General features: G+C 37.1%; 1 protein-coding gene across 1 annotated transcript in view; it reads right to left on the bottom strand.

The window, feature by feature from the left end:
- Positions 1-24,083, bottom strand: part of SMCHD1 (structural maintenance of chromosomes flexible hinge domain containing 1) — a gene marked incomplete at both ends in the record, with an annotated part of 76,436 nt that overhangs the window by 9,271 nt on the left and 43,082 nt on the right. The window contains 12 exons of the mRNA XM_079533444.1: positions 559-678; positions 845-971; positions 4,559-4,708; positions 9,493-9,624; positions 9,936-10,023; positions 12,755-12,816; positions 13,832-13,947; positions 15,474-15,631; positions 17,938-18,017; positions 21,292-21,417; positions 22,465-22,632; positions 23,362-23,480. Coding sequence (XP_079389570.1) covers positions 559-678; positions 845-971; positions 4,559-4,708; positions 9,493-9,624; positions 9,936-10,023; positions 12,755-12,816; positions 13,832-13,947; positions 15,474-15,631; positions 17,938-18,017; positions 21,292-21,417; positions 22,465-22,632; positions 23,362-23,480 — 1,446 coding nt within the window. The remainder of the gene's footprint in view (positions 1-558; positions 679-844; positions 972-4,558; positions 4,709-9,492; positions 9,625-9,935; positions 10,024-12,754; positions 12,817-13,831; positions 13,948-15,473; positions 15,632-17,937; positions 18,018-21,291; positions 21,418-22,464; positions 22,633-23,361; positions 23,481-24,083) is intronic.

Here is a 24,083-nt window from a genome sequence, read left to right as displayed (position 1 = left end):
AAAGCACAAAGCATAAGGTTGTACCCTAACTTACTCTCTAGAAACATGCAAAATTCTGAAAATATGAAGAAAAACTTTTTGCCTTTTATACTGGAATTCTGGAATTTGCTTTCATAATGGGAATACGCAATGGGCAAGTTACAGAAACATAAACTTGATCAACAGGCAGAATGATTCAAAGAAGAAATAATGCAAAAAAATGTTTCCTCCTTCTTCTCTCCCTTTTTTGCAAACAACTGCTTTCACACTGCTTTTAACAAACTTCATTAAGTATTACATTTGCTGAAGAATGTACAGATAAACAATGCATAGTTAGATAAGTTTTGAATAAAGTACACAGGGTCAAATGCACAAAAGAAAAGTAACTTTATTCATACATATGTATGAATAACTTATTGAAAGAGAATTATCTATACAGTTAATTCCCTAAAATTTCCTGCTAATGCAAAGCATTTCTGGCTCCTCTCTAATTAATCTCAGGACTTCAATGCTGATTTTTCCCCTTAAAGGAAAAAAAATAGTGCCAGGAAATTTATGTATATACTTGGTTGCACTTACATCTCATTTCATTTACAAGCTGATTAGTAGTATCGAACCAATTTCTATAAACACCTATGGACTGAGATAATTGGTCTCTCTCCCTTGTAAGTGTTGCCATCTGTTGCTGCTTCTTGAAATCTACATGAAAAAATACATAGATATAATTAGAAGAAATTACAGTAACACAGTTAATTCAAACATTAGCAAAAATCTATTGGGCTGTTACACAGTTTTCAAGCAATATTAGGGAACTAAACAGTCTGTTCTAGGGACAAACAAGCATTTTAGAGTAAGTGAAACATACCATTATAAAACATAAATGACAGACGGTATGGTTCCAAAGGCTTTTTCAAAGCTGGCAGGTCTGGCTCAAATACAAGAATATATTCAGTACTATCTCTTCCAGGACTGTTTTCAGCCAGCACTAGGGTCTAATTCAAAAATAAAGAAAGAAACGTAAGTTGAGGGTAACACACACAAAAAAATTAACAATGTTCAAATAATAAAATTTATAAAATTTCCTAACACATAACTTATATATGATACTATTACAGATTTAAATATTGGCTTGAAAATAGCTTTCATTCCCCATCCATTCAATTTCATAATAAAAATAAGTAAAATATGAAGATTTAGCAGTAAGTATTTTATTATTTAAGAATTGAGGTTGTTTTACCTGCTTAAGGAGTCTTATTATTTTCAGTTACATATTTTATTGCAGAGACATATGGTCAGAAAAAATATTTTCTGCATCATTCCATAGGCAAGATTTCCTCAGATGTACTTCATACAGCATTGTGAACAAATGTAAACAGAGCCAAATTGAGAACCAGATGCACAAACACAGGGGTGGAAGAACCATCTATTCCCAGTGCTGAATTAAACTTACTGCTGTTAGCACGGAATTAGACAGCATATCCAAAAGGAATGAAAAATATATATCTAAACACTGACAAGAACATCCAGTTTCTCAGAAATTTCTTAAGTATATTAAAACAAACAAACCCAAACCCCTCTCCTTTCTTCACAAACACAGGAAATATTATTAAACCATATAGAATGGTAATTAGAAGTAAACTTAATGTAAGTAATATCCAAGTGTGCTGTTACTTTGGGAAAGGTATCATGCATAAAATGAATAATGTTTATAATAAAACTCATAATGTTTATTCCACCTTTAATGTATAGAAATTGCTACTCAGCTGACCTAATTGAGAGAGAGGTGGTTGCAACCTAAAAGAAGAGACATATATAAAACCTTTAGTCTTCATGAGTCTTCTTTGATAGTCTTCATGACTTTCAAAAAATATTGCAGCTATGTATTTAATCAGGATAAGTCTGCAACAGAAATTCCTTTTCCTTTGAACATTTATGCTAATAAATATCTAAACATTTTCCTTCATTAAACAAATTTAGCACTCCTGAACCTCAACACAGAGGTAAACATGTCAAGATTATCACCTGCATTATGTTGATGCTAGTTATACATGATTATAGTTCTTAACACGATGCAGCAACTTCAAGGTACTTCAAAAAACACAATTTTTTCCCATCCCCCTTCAATTACTAACCATATAAAAAGTGTTTTAAAACATAACCAACAAATCCTTTCTGCGTGAGTTCTGTGAGTTGCCTGAAGTCAGAGAACTCACTGCAAAGAACACAACCATAAACTGCCTGAAAAAGGGATTCATTGAAGTGGAATTGCTGCTAATGGAAGAGTGAGGAACAGAAACTACTATCAAAAGCATTACTATTTCACCAGATCACAGTAAAGAGGCAGCAGAAAAACAGCTGACAAAAACCAAACCAGCCCAGCAAAACGCAGGTAGGAAGAAAAAACATCTGCTTCCGAAAAAAAAAAAAAAAGGCAACTAATAAATGACCAAAACCAAACAACTCTCCTGCCTCTTCTGCCCCCTCAGATTACACAGGTTGTTAGATTGGACACCGAAGCGAGACTGGAGTAATTATGTCACAATGACTCCATAGAGGTTCCTAGTATATGAAGAAATTCCTGATTCCTACATCAGTGAGGAGTCTGAAAAATTATTCTGTAATTTTATCTGACTACGCAGAGTCCAGTGTCTGAGGCTGTTATTCACCTCAACAATATGAAGTTATATATATATGTAAAGTTTAAATTTCTACCACAGGTGTAGATGCAAGGTTAGTGGAGAAAAGTGCTATTTTATTCGACTACTGGTTACAGCAGATCTACAGTAGACCTTTTGCATTTTTTCCATCCCACTTGCAGCAGAAAAATGTGTTCACAAAACTTCTGTCTCTGAAACATGCACAGGAATTCTCAAAGATACAGACGATAATAGAACTGCTTTGAGTTTAATTAGATATCTTATTCAGATCATAGCGAAGAAGGTAACTGGAACTTGGCTGAGAACGTGGAAGCTTTTGTCAGAGAAATAAAAGATCCCTATGGATGCAGGGAGTAGGAAATGTATTACTCTTGAAAGATTCTTGGGGAACAAGAGAAACTCAGAGTGCACAGTTAGTACTGTGATTTTATCCGACTGCCTACATTCAGTTACTTTTGTCACAGATCAGAGTAGAACAGAGCTCAACAGATTGTTCAGCAAAAAGCACTTGCTCACACTATCTGTATTCTGCTGTCCTTGATTATTATGGACAGACAAGTGACTACGCTACGTCATGAAGTTTCATCTGTGTAGTTCCATGAAAGTAGTCGATGTACTGGGTGCAGCACAGAGACATCTGTATGCAGGATTTGTATATTTTAGTGATTCTTCTGGGGTTTTGCTGTGGCGATTTCCAAGACAGATTTTCTGATTGTTGCTAAGGAGAATCTACTTCCAGCTGGTGCATACTGATGCTGGTCTACTGGGAAGCTGCATCCAGTGAACAAGTTAGAAAAGGTAGCTGAGAAAATTTCTTTGAAAAGTTTGTTTTCCCTTCAGCACACTCTCTGCTTGAGGATTTCCATAGACAACAGGCTGATAAAACACGTGACAGACAGAGGAACTAAATGAAGCAAAGGTATGTTTTTCCTATAAAATACTTCTGTGATACTTCAGTAAGTTGATACATAAACAAATAAATAAATCTATTTTAGCATGGGAATAGTCCTGTTGACTAAAATTCTCTGTAGGCTGTTAGGAGAGACTTTGTGAACATTCTACATAGAACAAATGGCTGGCTCTATCCCAAGTTGTTTTTTCCAATAAGCTTTGAACAGTTTCTGATTCTGTGCTCGTGTGTTTTAAACTTCATCATTTATAATACATTTTATAATAACTGTTACAAATGGAATTCATACGTTTTAAAAGTTCAGTCTACACTGGCTGAAAAAAGGGATTGAGATGGTATGACTACACACACAGTATTTTCAGAGGCATGTAAGAGCTCTTCAGCAAAAAGTATGCAACAGAACATACTGAACTATGGCAAAGCATTTTTAACAGTCTAGATGACTAATTCCTAAAACAATATGTAAAGGCAAGTGATAATTTTTTTTTCTTTAATTCTTCAAATAAGAACAAGATACCTTTCTGTACAGTATATATATAAGCTCAATTAGCTTGATAAAAGAGAGTAAGATAAAATTGAATTAAATATATGTGAGGAAGTTAGACTAAATGACTACAAGATATTAAAGCTAGAGAGTATTCCAAATAATAATGTAAAACACATTAAAAATTTAACTCCAAATTAGTAAAGTGTTATCTACATATGAAATTTAAATGAGAAGAACTGTCTGGATCATCCTGAAAATCCTAATCTCTAATCAAGTTCTTGAATATAAGCTTCCCTCAGTTTGCAAGAATCATCAGTTTTAAGAATGACTTTCCTCCACACTTTCTGAAAATCAGCAACCAAATAGAGAAGAAATAATTTATCTTCATATCAAGAAGGCAGCCTACAATAAATGCTAACCCTCCACAGACCACGGCTAAGCGTTTAAGATGAGGTTTGAAATGGTAGGAAAATAGGCTTCAATAGACTTACAGCTCATGGAACTGTGCATTTCAGTCACACTTACAATTTCAGCTGATCCTCTGTCAAAGGGGAACTCCATTGTACTGATCTTCCCTTGAAACTGTGGGATCTCTGTATCATCTTCATTGGGGCTCTTAATTTTTGCTATTACTCTTCCAATTAAGTCAGCTCCAGTGTGATTGTTGTATTCATCCTGTAAGTAAAAAGACAGAGAAGTTAGCTTGGAGGATGAACAGGAACCAAAATAAGTAATTCATTTATAAAATCACAGAAAAATCTAAGTTGGAAAAGACCTTTATTCATACAAAATCATCAAAGTCCAACAATCAACCTGACCTATCAAGCCCTGATACTAAACCACGTTCCTAGTGCCACATCCACACCTCTCTCAAATATCCCCAGGGATGGGGACTCCACCACCTCCCTGAGCAGCTTGCTTCAATGCTTAACCACCCTCTCAGTGCAGAAATTCTCCCTAGTGTCCAATCCAAACATCCCTGGTGCAAACTGACACTGTTTCCTCGTGTCCTAAGAAAACTATAACCTTCTCATTGCAGATAGCTGTAGAGAGTGATAATGTTTCCCTTCAGCATCATTTTCTCCAGACTAAACAGCCTAAATTGCCTCAGGTGCTCCTCGAATGTATTTTTTTCTAGTCCCTTTACCAGCTTCACTGTTCTTCTCTGCACACAGACCAAAGGCACAGTCTCACCTGTGCCACCTACAAGGGGACAATCAGTTCCCAAGTCTTGCTGGCCACATTATTTCCAATGCAGGCCAGGATTGTTTTATCTCTGCTGTACTGTATTTTCAGCAGATATCTCAGAAGCTGAGGTCTCCTATGAGAAAAAGGACTAGCAATTGTATGACCTCTCCTAATTGCCCGGAGAGTAATTCACCTACCTTTTTGTCCTGGTTGAGTAGCATCATTAATAGATATCCACTATAACAACAACTTTATTGGCCTTTCTCCTGGCATCTACACATCTCTCCTAGAGGCTGCAGCCATCTGACACAGCACTCCAGGCAAGCAAACTGTCCCATCACATCTTGCTGAGAACAATGATATCATAGCACAGAGACTTAACTAAAACTTCCAGTTTCCCTATGAATTGGGTGTACATAGGTTCTGACAGTGGAGGTACTGTGGGGTGGCTTCTGTGAGGAGATGCCAGGGTTACCCCATGCAAGATACAGCTAGTTCTGGCTGGCTCCAATGGCCCGCGGCAGGCAGAGAGCCTTCTGATGAGCTGCTCCAGGTGCTAGAGTAGAAATTCCCCTTGAAGCCCCTTGTGAGACCACAATGCGGGAAGTGCAGTCCATTGGACTGCAGCCTGTGGAGATGATCATGGTGGTGCAGGCATCCACACTGCTGACACTTCAGGACCCTAAAAAAGAGCAGACATCTAGGCCCTAAAAGAATCACGGCCTGTGGAGAGCCTACAAGGGAATAGATTCTTCCTGAAGGGCTGTAGCCTATGCAGAGGACCCACGCTGGAGAAGGGCAACAGAGTGAGGAGGAAGGAGTGGCAGAGAGGAGCTGTTATGGACTGACTATGAACCTCATTCCTTATCCTCCCTGCTCCTCTGGGAAGGGAGACGGAACAGGCAGGAGCGAAACTGAGCAAAGGGTAGATGACAGTGTGTTTTAGGGTTATACTGCCTTTGTTTCTCACTACCCAAATTTATTCTAACACACAACAAATTAATTTTCTCCAGGCTATGCCCATGGTGGTAGCTGGTAAGCAATTTCCCTATATCATGTGAATGTTTAAAGTTCAGGAAACCTGATGTTTTGTTAAGGAAGATGTCATAAGAAACTGACTTCTGGAAAAAAAATTATATATACAGCAGAAGTTTCTCTCTGTGTTTTCCCACTAGAATCTGGAAACACGTTTTCTTGTAGCAATAAGAAATGGATTTTAATTGAGATATCTGAAAGCAAGGACTGCACATTTATGTTTTGGTTATCTGTATGTAAAGAAGAACAAGCCTCACCTGTCACATACTACAAATTACAGATTTACATATTTTTTTGTCAAGCTAACCCGCAAAGTTGTGTAACAAGGCCAAGAGAACTCCAATGTCAGAGAGCAGCAACACATCTACAATATAAAAGTAAATTATTTCTGCAGCCTTGCCTACCAGTCACTGGATGCCATTAGAAGTGACATTTAGCTGTACATGCAGGAGAGCACAGAAAAGAGGAATCTGAGACTTGCTCTTCTACAGCATTTCTGGATTTGTAGGTTATAGAGAAGGCTCAGTATAACTGAAATTTCTCTTGCAAAAAGTTCCACTAACACCAAATCCATAAAAAGTTTTAATGAAAGATATATAATCATATAATACTTTTATCTTTGACTCTATAAGCTCGGTCCAGTCTTGTTCAACATCTCCATCAATGACCTTGATGAGGGGATAGTGGCCACCCTCAGCAAGTTTGCTGATGATACGAAGTTGGGAGGATTGGCTGACACGCCTGAAGGCTGTGCTGCCGTTCGGTGAGACCTGGACAGGCTGGAGAGCTGGGCAGAACGGATGAGGTTCAACAAAAGCAAGTGTAGAGTCTTGCATCTATGGAGGAATAATCGCATGCACCAATACAGGTTGGGGGATGACCTGCTGGAGGGGAACTCTGCGGAGAAGGACCTGGGTGTCCTGGTGGATGACAGGTTGGCCATGAGCCAGCAGTGTGCCCTTGTGTGCCCAAGAGGGCCAATGGCATACAGGGATGCGTTAAAAAGAGCGTGTCCAGCAGGTCGAGGGAGGTGATCCTCCCCCTCTACTCTGCCCTGGTGAGGCCTCATCTGGAGTACTGCGTCCAGTTCTGGGCTCCCCAGTACAAAAAAGACAAGGATCTCTTGGAAAGAGTCCAGCGGAGGGCCACAAATATGGTGAAGGGCCTGGAGCACCTCTCCTATGAAGAAAGGCTGAGTGAATTGGGTCTGTTCAGCCTTGAGAAAAGACAACTAAGAGGGGACCTGATCCAGGTTTATAAATATCTGAGGTGTGGGGGCCATAATTTTCAGTGGTACATGGAGACAGGACAAGGGGAAACGGACACAAGCTGCAGCATAGGAATTTCGAATGAATGTGCGTAAGAACTTTACGGTGAGGGTGACGGAGCACTGGAACAGGCTGCCCAGGGGAGTTGTGCAGTCTCCTTCTCTGGAGATATTCAAGTCTCACCTGGACGCCTATCTGTGCGACCTGGTGTAGGGAACCTGCTTTGGCAGGGGGGTTGGTCTCGATGATCTCTAAGAGGTCCTTTCCAACCCCTACAATTCCGTGATTCTGTGAAAGTATGCCCCACATGGGGAAATCTTGATTGATCAGTCAGTATGTTTATATTTATATCTGATTCACACAGCAAATACTTGACTGGCTGATAGTCTCTCCATTCAAATCTGCTTGGACAACTAAGCTTCCCAAAAGTCAAAAACTGCTTTGTTGTCTCTGTGTGCATACACACACACACACCTCTCATTCCATGGGTCCAACTATGGGCTGGGGCTGTCTTTTATTCCTAAGGGAAATGGAGAATAAAATGAAAACAGGTAATTCTCTTTTGGGTTGCTATAGATTAAAGAGGTCATTGTGAAAGGCAGGTTATTCCTAAATTTGCACACACATACCACATTAACCTGGAACTGTAACTTTCCAGAGCAGGTCTCTTATCAAATACTTAATGCTTAATAAGAGCATTAGATAATGAAGTAGAAGCACAGAATGATTTGGGATGGAAGGAACCTTTGAAGATTACATAGTCCAACCTTCCTACCATGGTCAAGGACAGCTTCCACCAGATCAGAATGCCCAAAGTCCTATCCAGCCTGACCTTGAACACTTTCAGGGATTCAATCCCTCCGTCATTATTAAATATGATGAATACTACTAGTCCCACTATGATCATACTAATCTCCACCTGAACACTGAGCCTTATAACCAAAACTCTTCGGATGCAGCTATTCACCAATTTCTTACCCACCAAATAGCCCACCTTCAAAATCCATCTCTCTCCAGTTTAGAGACAAGGATGTGTGGAAACACACCAAAAGCCCTATGGAAGTCCAGGCAGATGACATCAGTTGCTTTTCTGATGTCCACTGTGTCTTCCAACACAGAAGGCCACCAGATTGGCCAGGTGCAATTTGCTCTTTGTGAAGCCATGCTAGCTATCTCAAATAATCTCCCTGTCCACTGTATGTCTTAACACAGCTTCAGGGAAGATCTGTTCTAAGATTTTCACAGGCATAGAGGTGAGACTGACTAGTTTCCAGGGTCTTTCTTTCTACTCTTTTAAAACATGGGAGCTATGTTTCTTTTTTCCCAGCCACTGGGGACTTCACCCGACTACCATGCTTTTCAAATATGCTTGATAGTGGTTTGACAACTACATCAGCCAGTTCCCTCAGGATCCTGGAATGCATCTCAGAGGGTCCCTCAGACTTAAGTATATACAGGTTGACCCAAAGGTCTTGAATCCAATACTCATTCACAGTGGAATTTGCTGTCTCAGTCCCTGCCTTGAGGTTAAAGGGACTAAATAGACTTGAGAGGAGTGGGAAGAGTGACTGCCAGTGAAGACTGAGGCAAAAATCAAACACAGAAATCAAAAGAAGCTTTCTTCATGTCACTGCCATCAGTTTAAGAATCTTTAATATAATTTAATTTAAATCTTTGAAGCTTTTTTTTAGGTTTGTTTTCAATTATTACAACACGTAGATGTGGCATTTAGGGACATGGTTTAATAGGCACAGTGGTGATGGGTTGGTGGTTGAATTAGATGTTCTAAACAGATCTTTTCCAACACCAGTGATTCTATGATTTAAAATAAAATAAACATTTAATGGATTTAGCCATACTTATTAATATCTTAAAACAGAAGACAGTAGCAATGCTCTGCAGCAAAAATCAACTCATTTTTAGTGGTCATATTTCCCTAATAATGATTTTCTATGAAAGTATAGTTACCATTATGTGGAGGCATAAATTCTTGACCAGTGTACGGCTTGTGACTGTTCGCACATTGGAAACTGCTGGAGTAGCTGGTAAAGAATCAGGTAACAAGCGGACTGGGTCATTAGGTACAACTTCAACTACAATCTATCAGAAAAGAAAGAGGATTAAAATAAAACAAACCAAAATGAAGTCTAATAGAATTCATGGCAATTCACCTGCACACAGCAGTTGCTCAAAAAATACTGAAACAAATGCATGCGAAATGTAGTGACAGTCTTGAAGTATATTTAAGATGACCATAAAGCAGTTGTACTAGGTTACAAATTATCAAGTTCTGTTACTCTCCTGAATATCTGCTTAGTTACAGAAATATAATTTTTTTGCACAGTACCACAGTATTTGATGGTTCTATGTTACATGATCTTGGCTACATGTAATTAATTATACTTTCAAACCTGGTCACTGCTGAGCATGTTTGTCTTATCCATTGCAAAAGTAAACTGGATACTGTAAGTGCCCACTCTCTCTGGAATCACCTTATCCCTAAAGTAATTAAAAAAAAAAACACAAACAAAAGTTGAAGTGACAAGTAAATAATTCAAATTTTGAGTAGTCTTCTTAACTGGGCAGAATTCTATTAATATATGTAATATACGTATTATACATGCAATATGTTAATAAGTAATACTCCTCCATAATAACTTTCAACAAGAAGGCCACAAAAATTTCTCAAGAACTCTTCTAGAATAAGGTTTTTTGGAAAACTAGATGAGGAAAGTTGCCCCCATGAGTTTACCTCAATCAACTGACAGGATGTTTGTTGTGGCCCCATTATTTAGAAGTCTATTCTGTTTTCATAATGAATCCGATGAATTCTCATAAAGCTACTGAACGCTATGAAAGCTATGAGTTTATACAATATCTGAGCAGATGATTCCTTCTGCTACACAGAAATCATACGAAGTTGGGTCATCACCAATGGGCAACGTGGAGCATATCGAGTGAGAATCCCTAACATCAAAATATGAAGGAAAGACAGATGCCTGCATTTCTGTGGACAGAAACACAACTTCACCAAGGACAGCCACAGGTAGTAACCTGGATGACTGCTCAAGTCTTCCAATGAACACAATGGACATCAGTGACTTATAAATACTTATAAACCCTTGATGAGATGCAAACAGCTTCTAAACAAGATTCAGACAATGTTCTGAGATTATGACTTGTGACAACGTTGAATTGGCTCAGAATTGGACTCTTCCTTTCAAGATATATTTTATCTGTTTCGTCAGTAACAGCAAGCAATTTGTTTCCTCTGATATTTTTTTGAAAAAGAATAAGGTTCAAGATTCCCAGAAATGTTTAATCTAAAATAATAAATAATCTAAAAGTTTTAACCTATCTGCAGATTAGGGCATGGTTTTTTTGTACATCATAAAGAGCAAGCACGGTTCTACTTTCTTTTCTACATTTTATCCAGGTTAAGTCTTAAAGTAGCATCTGCCTTGTCAAGACGCATTAACTGCATTACTGAGTTGTAAATAATCTGCTACAGTTCTTGGTGTGGCTGAACATCTAACCAGACATAAGCTTTAAAAAAAGAAGAAATTGCAATTTTGTTATAAAAACTGTAAGACTGCATTAGGTGCATCCATGCTACTAATCTAGCATTAAGTAGATGATAACTATCAGTGACTATGTCAAGGACACACAAACAAGAGAGAAACCAGCTGGTAGATAGTGATGTCATTGCAGACACTACCAGCAATGAGTAACACATACTTTCCTAAATGTACTGCTTAATGATTAGTTTCTATCGACTGTTAGTTCTTTCAAATCTCTCAGAAAGTTAGAGAGTTTTACTTTTAGACATCTGCAGCCTACTAGGAAATAAAAGAGTGATGTCAAGATTTTTTTAATTCCAAAATTCAACTCTGCAAGTTAATTTCTATCACGTTCACCTTTTATGTGCTTCCCTTGTGAGAAGCACTATGTAGGTGAACGTGATATGTACTTATTTTCCTGAAGGTACAAATACGCTATACAACGTGTCTTAATAATGCTTTAGTGGTTTCTTATGTTTTAGCTACATCCATTACCAAGCGTGTCTCAGAATAAGCAATGTCACAGAAATGCATCTTACACTTGGTAGAAATCTGCACTGATCCTTGGTTTCTGGAAAAGTTCATTTTGTAACTTTCTACTAGCCACAGAGAAAGCTCTGCTCTCTTAAAAGCAATACTGTACCCTTATTCTGGACTCTTCTTTTGCTACAGCTATCAAACACAGCCTTAAAAGGCTGTGAAATCTTGTATGCCTTTGTCTTAAAGACTGAGATCTTAGTAATAACACCAAATGCCATGCCTGAACAGCTACAACTCCTACTGACACGTACCGCAGTTTGTGTTAGTTGTAAACTCTTACATGGAAGTCTTCATATACAAATAAATTACAATGGTGAACACCACCTGAGAAGCTAAAAGACTGAATAAATGAAGGTTATATAAATTGCTTTCCCAAACAGTAGATTATTGGCTGAATATAACAAAGGAAATAAAGATGGTGGTAAACCTACATTGTGCATCATGCTGAGCCAGAACTTTGGATCTGAGCTCTGTCTAACCTGCTTCCCAGGAAAACAAAGTTCCTCTGCTTTTTTTTTTTATGGAAGAGCCAGGATTAGCTGTGAAACACTGATATCTGCTGCATACACGCGATCCTAAAGACTACATTCTAAAAACAGAAGGGAAATCTAAAATCTGGATACAATAGCGTGAAGCAGCAACCAAGACTACAACTATTCAACTTATCCCAACCACCCATAGCATGCTTGCCAGACACCGATGTATAAGGAATGTGGCAACCAGATGCCAGCATATCATGAACTCCAGTTCTACTGCCTGTCATTTAAGACACTATCTCTGGCTAACTCATGGTTCAAGACTAACAGCTACAGAATGTGTTAAACCAATCTGTTTTGCCTAACCTGCAATTCTACAGCAGTTGAACATTGTGCTGAAGAGAATTAAGGAAGGTTACCTGCATTGCTAGCATTTCTCATGTAATGTATTACCTTAGATACCCTTTCATTCTCCTCCCATTAAAACAAGTGTCAAACATATCTTGGGAAGAATACAATTCTCATACTCATCACAACATGCTAATACATTTCATAGCGCTGCATCACACTAAATCTTTAACAAAGTTATTATCAAAAACTACATATTTTGCACAATAAGCTGCATCAGTAATTACAAATTAAGTGCTGCTATACCTGAAATAAAAGAAGCCATCTTCCTTGTCATCCTTTATTTTACTACAGCTAAATGCTGTAACCTGAAAGTGTGCAAAAATGAATAAATGAATAAATGACATTACATACTTGAAAGTACTTTGCTTGTAATATGCTGTCAAGTCTTTATGATTTGAATGTAGGTCACATTGAAAGTAATACCTCCTACTTATTTCCACTGAAACTACAACAGACATAAAAACCACAATAACACTGTTTGATACAGCAAACTCTCAGCTACAAAACACGATTTTTCAACAGTCACCACTATTAGCTACATGTTTTTGCCAGTTATGAGCCTGCATGCTGGTAAACTGGTAAAAATCTGCACCAGTAGGTGGTAATCCACTCTCACTGTTGCCACTGCTGAAATGCAGCACTCACTACCTCACTGTGCTCACATTCACTTGTTTGGTCTCTGCAAATGTTCAGCAAGCATCGATAAATGACAACGGATGCAATTTTTTCTGCGTGGAGGAATTCAATGACACTCCTTTGCTTCATATGCACTTCCATGTCAGATGCTGTTTTTGTCAGACTGCCCCTCTGCTGCCATTTGTTGCACAGCAATAAAATGTAATGGAATAGTGGTGGGAAGGTTCAGCCTCTACTTCCATACCACCACCATCTGCCTCTGATGACATGGGCCACCATAGTAAAATACGAAGCACTTTTTTGGAGCAGCTCTCACTGCACTGATAGCACACAATAAATCAATGAGACTACCTATAATTTAGATGCTACTTTCATATTCCTAATCTCAGAACTCTTTTTTGCAAACTCAGCGTCTCAACTTTTAATAAGCTCTCTACTACTACTCAGCTTCTGCGGAGTAGGAGCATTTCTGTACTTTCTGTATTACTATAGTGATACTTGAATAGTGTGACAACTTGTAATACAGTAGACTGTTAAACAGTTATGACTGATAAATAATTCTTATTATTTAAAATCTAGAACAGGATACTGATCTAAGTAAATTATGTGAATATGTCCACTATAAAAATCTTTGTCCTATGTTAACATTTTGATATCCAATTTGAAAATGTTTTGATGACTTACATCAGTTGGTATCCTATTTCCGCTGCCCTGTCCTTTCCACATTTTCATAGAAATACGTGCTGGACTAATATTTCTGATAATATTTTCATCTTCAGAAAGAACACTAACCATAAAATCTGCAGAATGAAAGAAGATAACTATTTAGGATTATTTTTATTCAAAATTAAAATGACTAAACTTGATGCATTTCTAGATCTCGTTTCTACCTAGGGGAGAAAATAAACAAAACCCACATTTCAATTGAAACCCAAGCAACAAAAAATTGAAATGGCATGGAAATCAGTCTGCTCCTTCTCCTGCAATTAGATAATCCTTACTTAGGGAAAAAAATAACAAAGCACCTGCTTTATTCAACAAGTTCTTAAAAACCCCCTCTAAATTCAAGTCTGCTTTTCCCAGGCTATCACCCTTATTAAAAGCAAGCCAGGTTTCTTCTTGCTCTTACAAAAGAACAATCACCAGCTGGTTAAGTAGTTGATTTCTTTCTTCACAACTGCAAATTCATATCTCCCTCTTTTTTCAGAAGTGTTTTAGACACTGAACTACTGGATAAAAAAGGCACAAACCACTACTACTTTTTCCCCATCTACCAGCCACATTGTAATAAAAAGGACTCAGAATAAGAGCCTTAATCGGTTTGGTTATTCTTATAACTAATATGACATATTTAGTAGTAGAATATACAGACATATTTAACTCCCCCATTTGCTACTGACTGATTCTACAGTCAAAATAATGGTCTTTTAAAATCCCAATCAAAATAATTTAGCTTTTCCTATAAACTCCACAGAAAGTTAAGTGGCCTAAAAGAAGAGCAGTGTAAGACAGAAGAAAGCAACCATTCTAGTTGTAAATGCTGAGCACTTTGACACGAGAACTACAGGTAGCTTTCAAGCATACAATTGAAGCTGCACTGATTAAACTTTGCAGATTGAAGAAGGATTGTGCTTTGATGTGTACGAACAAATCAAGCATGATTACAGCTGTACCTGAGTTCAACAGTAAATTCAATAATTAGAATGCTAATTAAATATGAGATTGTTAATAAGGAATTTAATCTGTTTTTTTAACCAAAATTTAATATCATGTTTACAATTTTAACTGCTGAAGAAGTCGTCTATTCGTCTTCTTCTCTCAAAACATGGTTGACTTAAACTGCACATACTACACCTGAATATGTATTAGTTACTTCTCTATTATTCTTAAACCTTTAAGTACTACAAACTCAGTGATGTCTGAAAAAGCACACTCTTCCATGTTGTCCATGAGATGGAAGCCTCTCTCAAGTTAGCTTCCATTTCCACTGTACCAATGGAAGACATGAAGAAGTATGACAGCTGCTTTTATTCCCATGCTTCTCATCTTTTAGCTGTCTCATGAAAGCAGCCAACTTAGTCTTCCATTCCTTTAACTGTGTAGAATGGAAGTACTGGCTTTATTTATAAAATTGCACATAAGAATACCTCTACAGTGAGCAGAACTAGCATACGAGTATCCGTCTGTAATAGTTCTTTGGCCCTGACCTGGTCAGGGTCAGTAATGTGGAAGGCAATGCGACATCTGCTTACATGGAAAAATAGTGGTAGCTAGAGACCTGATATCCTTGGAAGACTGGCTTCTATCAAAGAATCCTTATACTTACCGGGAAAGGTGCCTCCTGCTAGAAAAGAAGCATTTTTGTCATATTTTACATTCAAGCGGATAGGCTTGTCAGGATCAGGAAGGACATTAAATGTAATAACAGGACACTCTAATGCAATCTTGTTGTATGAAGCTCTAAGCTGTAAAGTGTGCTCTCCCCTGAAATATAAAGAAATCATAAAAACAGTTGTAAAATCTCTTTTGAAAAGACAACTATCAACATACCTCAAATCTGAATCACGTACATGAAAGCATAAGAAACAAAATCTTAAGAGAACTTCAAGATATCAGTAGTAAAGGGGAGAAAAAACAGAAGGGTTAAGATGCAATTAGAAACATATGAATGAAGTAAAATCATAGTTTTAAGATACTCTTATGATAGCTTATTGAATTTAATTTTTAATATTTCATTAGCTTGATCCTTTCATTGTCTATCTGTAAGATGTTAGCAAGTGCAGCTGCTGTAAGTTGTGAAAGACAGTATAATAGAAAGCAAGCTAAACTAATTAAAATGCTGTCTAAGGAACAATCTGCTTTGACAGTTTCCAAAGAGAGAATGTGTTAAACACACATCTAGCACTGCTAGCACATAATGACTTCGCTGCTATATAATAACTGCATGCTGGCTGTATTCCCCAGCCACTTTTGGTTGTGCTAAAAAGGTAGGATGCCGTCAATGAACACAGTGGTTTCTAGCAGCCAGTAATATACTGATAACTAATTTACCATCCACCAAGTTCTGAACTTTACAAACACAGTTTGTAATATTGTTACGGATTAACTCCTGTAGGTACGAATGCAAAAATATTAATTAGCATAAAATACTTCAGAAGAAAAAGCACTTAGTGCTAGCTTTAAGCTATCGAAAGCCAATCTGGTCTTGTAAGTAAAGCTCTTATGAGCTAAGCATGACCAACTTTTAATCAGTATTTCTCTTCAGGAAATTAAATACTTGTAACAAAACACTCAACAGACCTTTCCCATAAAACCTTTCTACAGTAGGCACTCAGTTAACTTCTTCCTGGTCCCTGTCAGCCAGTAAGGAATCTTCCAATCTTTTACTGGTGATATTTTACATTTTTTAAATGGAAATATTGTCTAAAATTACTCAAAATTATTTAGATCTTATATAAGCATGAGAAGTCTTATATAAGCGTGTCTTATACAAGCATGTCTCCCCAGGAAAGTGATCACGCCATTGAGTCTGCCAGAATTCAAGAAACACCTGAACAACTCTCTCAGTCATACAGTATGATTTTTGGGTAGTCCTTTCTGTAGAGTTGCACTTGATGATCCTTATGGGTCGTTTCCAACATGGAATATTCTATGATTCTATGCCTACTAATTTCTGATCTTTAGCATTCACTAAGAAAAAAGGAAACAAGTAAACAAAAAAATAGCTTTCAACTCATTTTCCAAAGAAAACAAAGTTTAGGCTGTTCCATCTAAATGTATTTCCAGTTGAGACAGGCCAGTTGATTCAAAAGTTAAAAGAGAGACCGAAATCTTAAAAGGCCAGGAGTATGTAAAAAAGCTGAATTACTACAATTGAGGAAATGGAAATGCAGAACACAAATCATTCACCTACAGCTTTCTAGAAAATAGTAAGTGGGTAGAAGAAAGAGTCCCTAGTCATTTTCTTCTTTATGGGAAGAACAATGTTTCTGTTCACTATATGGGTTTACTATCCACTCCACAAAAAAATAAAAATTACATATAAGCCCCAAACTAGCCATAGGTTGTGTTGAATCATGCTAAAGCAGCTTAAGTTGCTTAAGTAAGATGCAGGAAAAAAACCCTCTAGTGTTATCAAGCAAGCCTCAGGGTTCCAGAAGGTGAGTAGCAGATCTATAAGCATGAGGGGAATAAAGGAATAAAGAATTTGAAAAGTCAGACAGGACATGTGCGTGTAATGTGCATCCAGACAGACATGAAGAAGCAAAAGATACAGGACACAAACCTGCAGGAAATGAGACTTCATTATTTCTACTGAAACGAAAATATTTTTGGTTTTCTGTTTTTCCTCACTGTAATTCTTTCACACAATTTACCTAATTTTTTAAACACTGGTTAGCACCTAGAAATGGAGTTTCAATACTCCTAAAACATGTTCCTATTTTAAAAGCATGATGTTTAGTTCTGGTCACTCAAAGGCTGTAAACTTGAAATGTTTTAAAGGATTTACACATACACTAGGTACTGCTCACACCGAGAAAACCTAGACTTCAGAAGATTAGAGCAGCAGCTTCTCAGAAGAAGAAAGAAGATGCCATCCATTTTTACTTAGCTAAGCATTTAATTTCTTAAAGCTCACTAAGTGGCTTTTAACCAGCATCTAAATAATAAATGCCTGCCCTTATCTCTAGACCATTTCCTGGTAGGTGCATTATGAAATGCGCAGCTTAAATATATCTAGCAAGCGACATTTCAGAATTCAGTTTTTTCACATAATTTTCACTACTTACCTAGGTGCATGAATACTAATAACTCCCAGGTTAGCCCTACCATTGTCATCTGTTCTATGTTGGTGGTTTGAAGGAACAATCTGTCAAAAAAAATATTTTTTATTCTTTCAGTGACACAGAAGTACTATCAAGTCTTAGAATAAAGTGTATATCTCATTTGCCTACGTACTATCTTTCCGTGCGAATAAAGGTTGCTTTGAATTTTTGCACTCTAAATTAGGGAAAGATACACTGTCATGAATATGGCATTAAGATGCTCCAGAATTTTCTCTGTCAGTTTTTGAAGACATTCACTTTACCTGAACGAGGATATTTTTGTTCATTAATAGGTTTAAATATTTAATAGATGTTATTTCTTTAACTACTATTGATACTATCATGTCATCCATAATACATATTAATATGAGTATGTTTTCAGATTCTAAAACCTTCTACTAATTGTTTACTTCCTTTCAGTGTTTTTCCAGTCTGCACGGAGGTTCCTGGGTAGCAAAAATTAAAGAATGATTAAACTTCAGTAAAAACAATGAAAGCATCTCTAGCTCTCCTCCCTTTTCCCCATTCTAGTCAAACTGTCAAAAGAAGTAAGATTGCTAGGCAACTTACAAGTGTTACAAGTTATGAATTATGATACCTCACTAATCAATATTCTACGACAAACAAAAGCTAATCTCTACACCAAAACAAATGGCATTTAACCAAACACTAATAAGTGACTTTTTGTCAGCACTGTTTTAGCACAACACAAATGCCTTACACATTTCCTGTTTGCCTAGTACTTTCATCAGGTTTGGCTCTAATTTCTTTGAAGTCAATGGAAATTCTGCCACTGACTTACAGGAGTTCTGTCTGAATCTCATGGTTATAAAATAACTCCCCATTACTCACTGGTGTTCTTCAAGATGCATGATCAGCATGCTCCCTGTCTTTGCCACACTCACTCCCCTCGCACTGAAAGTGAAATCTTATGATTGACAGTACCACTAAGTCACACTTGTCCTTGCAAATTTAACAGCAGAGAAGCTATCACTGTACTTTCCTATGAACCAGAGAATCTGGAAACTATGGATGCCAGGATTGCAGATTCATAAAATCTATCCTCTCAGAGAAACAGGTGGTAAATTTTAGATAGTATTAACACATTCCTAACAGTATGGAGAAGCTATTTCTTCTGAAAATGGGCATGTGCACTGTCTTAGCCTTACCTAAGAAATGCCTTGTCAGTGTATCAGAAGAACCTCAGATAGCAGCTTTAAAGTTTAGAGGACTGCATAGGAAGCCATGGACACACTCTGAGCTCTTGTGTAATGAATTCCTCTCTAAAGAGGGAAATCAATTTTTTTACATTGATGACATAACACAACAAAATCATGCAAAAGTTTGTCGTTGAACAGTATTTGGCATTAAATTGTCTTCCCTTTGCTATTTCAGCATAAACTTTGGAAGACTAAGTGTCTAGTTGTATGCATGAAAATAAAATACTTGGAATAGGTGAAGTGGGCAATCCTCTTGCAAAATTGTTTTCTTTCCTAAATCTCACACCAGTAATTTACATGAACGAAATTACTAAAGGAAAAAAAAAAAAAAAAAAAAAAAAAAGTAAGTGAAGTAAGTGTTGATTGATAATGGATCAGCTATGGAAGCATGAATTTTTCCCACCGCGTCATCACAGAAATGCAATGGCAAAAAACGTGTACTTAATGGTTCAAATGGAAGGTAAAACTGTAAATATAGTTCTATTTCCTAGAGACACTAAGAAAATTGTCAGTCATTTCATATACTCTTTTGAAGACTATACTCAGTTTAGCAAAATCATTTTATATTTGACATTACTGCACATCACAGAAACAAGTGCTTTGCACATTTCCACTACTGGGTTGCACACAGGAGTTCAGAGATTTTACTGCTGATCCACACTCATTTAGTTTCATACCCATAGCACAAAGAATGGAGTACAGAAAATGCATGCTGCAACCACACATTACCAAGTTTACAAGACTCAGAGGACAAGTCATGAAATGTAAGAGGACAACTTATCTGAGAATTTAAGTTCCCAGAAGCTTTTCATAACCTTTGGGAAACTGTGCATATACACTCTTTGAAATGCCAAGGCAAGAGAGTTCTCCTGCAACATACGGTAGGGCATCTGCTTTTGCAGGGGCATTAGATTTTATGATTCCCAGAGGTCCCTTCCAACACCTACAATTCCGTGTCTCTCTAAAGACATTCGTCAAGATAATCATGAATACTGATCTAATGTTTGTTTAGCAAATAAGCAGGTAGTTGTTCCACTAACGTATGACAGTATCACTCAGAAATCATTCCACTGTTGCTGAACTCAAGGAGTGTAGATGAAGGGCATGCAGACTTTTGAAGGCGTGTTGCCAGTCTTCCTTGGAAGAGGGCATAACGTTTGAAAATACAGCATACCACCACAAAGTCTCTTTGATTGGGCACTGCCATCACAGAGCATTACTGTCAAGTTTGTATGCCCTCTCAAGAACAATGTAATCAGAAGCTTCACAGAGCTGCAGCTGCCTTCATAAACATACTTGCGGGGGGCAAGCTAAAAAAACCTCTAAACTATAAGCAAAGATTCTAGGGTAAGAGACAGAATGAAAACCGAGATGTAAAGAAGTGTCCTGAATAATAATAAGCAATATAATTAGAAAAAAGAAAACATTTAAGACGAGTAATAGTAATATAGCTGAACTGAGGAAAATGTTCATGAATTATGAATTCTATCAAACTCCTTTCTTGGTATAGGCCAATATGCATGCCGCCTGATGCTCACAGAAAGGGGAGTAACTGCTTCATTCTGGGTTAGATATTGCACTCTCACTGTTTTAGATTGGTTTATACTGCCAATGCTCTTCTCACGGATAATCAAGTGAGAAGCAGACCAGCTAATTAGTTTATGCAGAGACCACCAGCCATGCATTCAGGAACCACAATCAAAAGAACCACCAGATAAGAATGATTTGGTTGCCACTTCGAAAGACGTCATGATTTTTATTCATTAAGTCACCTCAGATAAAGTGGGGGATGCACACAGAATTTGCAGAAAGGTTGAACAGAAGAATAAGAAAGTACACTAATGACACCTGGATACCAGACTACAGCAATTTTGTTATGTTTGTGATTGTTACGATAAAAGGGAGCTGAGGAATCTGTCCTGGGAGCTATTTACATTATTCACTGAAATTACTATCACATGAGATTAATTATTCTTTTGCATCCTTACAATATGTTTTTTGTTTTTTTCAAAAATGTCTTAACAATGAAGAAGAAATTGTAGAAAATACCAATCTGTGTTACATGAACAAAATTTCACAAAGTAAGACCTATGCTTACCTTGAGGTTGCTACTCTTTGTAAGGCTGATTTTGACATTAGGTTCAGGAGATGGATTTCCCCACTGATCACACAGTTGCACAATAAGGGGCTTCAGCAACTCTCTACCATTAATCACTGCAACAGGCTGGAAGATAGACAAAGGCATTATTCTGTTCTGTTTCAGATATATCAGACATTCACAGCATATCAAGAACACCCAAAACAATAGCGTGTGCCTTTTTCATACTCACTGCCTCCTGTAACAGATAGGTCATGTCACAATTGTAGAACTTCTTGAAGCCCTTTCTAGATGTCACTCACGTTGACACAACTCAAAGGAAAGACATGCTTCTGAAGAGGCTTATGCACACTTTCCTACTTGCAAAAGGAGCAAATGGCCTATAACTTCTCGTATTTTGATTGACCTCGGCAGCTTCTTAGAGTAAAAATAGTTACAGCATTCCCTTTGGTTTTCCATTTTCTTCAGTAGTTTCCTTCTCCATTTTCCCAACACTTCAACTTTTGCGCCTGCTGCTGCTCACCTATTTTACTTCCTGCTGCAACTTCAGCATTATAACTTAAATAAACAAATAAAGGGTAGTTCAAAAAATTCCCATCTGACAAAGTACAGTACTCCACTTTCTGACTGTAAACACAAAAAAATTCTAAGTAAATTTGAGGTTGTTGTCCTACATCTAATAGTAACAAGTAAAGGAAGATGAGCTGTCAACCAGTATTAAAGACAGCATCTTTGGCAAACAGTAGATCCAGCCTGCAGCAAAACTGCTGCACCAAAGAAAACATTACATAGAAAGGTGAACAGGACAGGAAAAACAATATAAGACATAATTAAGGAATACAGTGTTATGAACAGATACGTTAGTTAGTTCACCCTAAAGTAAATGTAATTTTAAAAGTTAATGTGTTTAATTGGCTATTGTTTGATAAATTCTTTGTATTTACTGTCCCATTAAGACATGCTTACACAACTGGCTTGCAAAATAATTTTGCTTGTGTTAGACAGTCATGAACAAAATACAAAAAGTATCTCTACAGCTGTCATATTCTGACAGTTTTCAGAAGTATCATATCAACAAGTCAGTGTTTTCATCTTTGCATCTGTAAATAAGACTTGCTTATCAGTCACGTCTTTAACCCCTCTCCCCACGAAGACAAAAACTGTTTGATTTACCTTTTCTAACTCTGGCCAATCCACAATTTGCAATTTAGCAGGTGATCCTGCAGTTACATTTACTCTGAGAAAATCAGAAAATTCACGCCAAGCAAAGCACAGTTCCTTGCTTCCAAGTGCACAAGGTTTAAATCGAATGCCTTTGACTCTCATTGTAAATGTACTTTCCTATTGAGAAATAAAAATAAAATTTTATCAAGAACAAAAAAAGGGAAGTATATTTTTTTCATTCCTTTTACTACTGTATTTTAATATTTATGCATACTAGACACTATTTGCTGTTTCTAACTAAAAATTAAATTAGAGTAAAATTTGTATTTAAGTGGACTTCTTAGGTCAGAAATTAAAATTTTCAAACTCAAGCATTTCTCAGGGGCCTGCTTTTCAACGCAAAAATTATGTATAATTCAGTTATATTTAGCATTATAAAAGGTACAGAGAACATTTTAAATTCAGCTATGGCAGAGAATATAATTAATTCTTCAAAGGATCGTAAAATCAATTAAGCCACCATTTAAAGAAGAAAAACAACAAAACAGCAACAACAAAAATACCAAACAACAAAACTTACATAACCACCAACAAAAAAAGCCACAAAAGACTACCAAGAAGAAAAGGTATAAAACAATGGACTGGAAACAAAAGCAAACCTAACTCCAGCTTTAAGTGACCTGACTATCATGTTGTATAGCTGCAAGAGTGATAAGGTTTTTAACACATGCCACTCTGTTCCTTAGAATGGGATCATAAAAATTTAATATTATCTTTATAATGCTTACCACATAGCATTTAATTTCACTGTCTTTACACAATTTTGGTGCAATTCTGACAGAAAGAATTAAGAGAAATTACCTCACATAGGCTGTACAGAAATAAATTATGTAGTATCTTACTTACCTGCCAAGTTATTTGCAAATTTGATTTATCAAGTCCAGGCCCTGCAACTCCTAGGTAACCTGTACATGCAGACGTCACTGTTTGAACCTGATTTCCATACTGATCTGTGATCATTACATCTATTAAAAAGAGCATAATTTATTACAACTTTGGCAGCTGCTTTAATGAAACACTATGCAACATACAGAATGTAAATGTACACAATGCACACATGTGATACATAGAAAACTTACATGACTATCACAGACTCACAGAACGGCAGAGGTGGGCAGGGCCCTCTGGCCCAACCTGTGCCCTAGTAGGGCCACCCAGAGCAGAGTGCTCAGGCCCATGGCCAGGTGGCTTCTGAAGATTTTCAAGGTGGAGATGCCACAGTTTCTGGGCAGCTGTGCACATTCCTTCTTGTCCTGTCACTGGGCAATGCTGACATCTTACATATGTATGCTGATAATGCCTCCACTCTTCACATCAAAGTTCAGTACAAAAAAATAGATCTACCTAGTCATGCTACACAAATATTTGTGCTTCCCACTTCCTTTTTGAGCAAGTTTGCTTCTCACCATAAAGTTAAAAAAAATTCTTTAAATTGAAAATCAATTTTTAGCCTGTTGAGAGTTTGTTCTATGTGCTTATATGTGCTCAAAAACAACCTTTTAATGTCCTACAAAAATATACTAATTCTTAATCTCTAGAAGTTATTTAAAATGTCTTATGTTTATTAG

The sequence above is a fragment of the Tetrao urogallus genome, assembly GCF_951394365.1.
Source record: "Tetrao urogallus genome assembly, chromosome: 3".
In the NCBI taxonomy this organism is placed as follows: domain Eukaryota; kingdom Metazoa; phylum Chordata; class Aves; order Galliformes; family Phasianidae; genus Tetrao; species Tetrao urogallus.
This window is presented reverse-complemented; position numbering and strand designations above follow the sequence as displayed.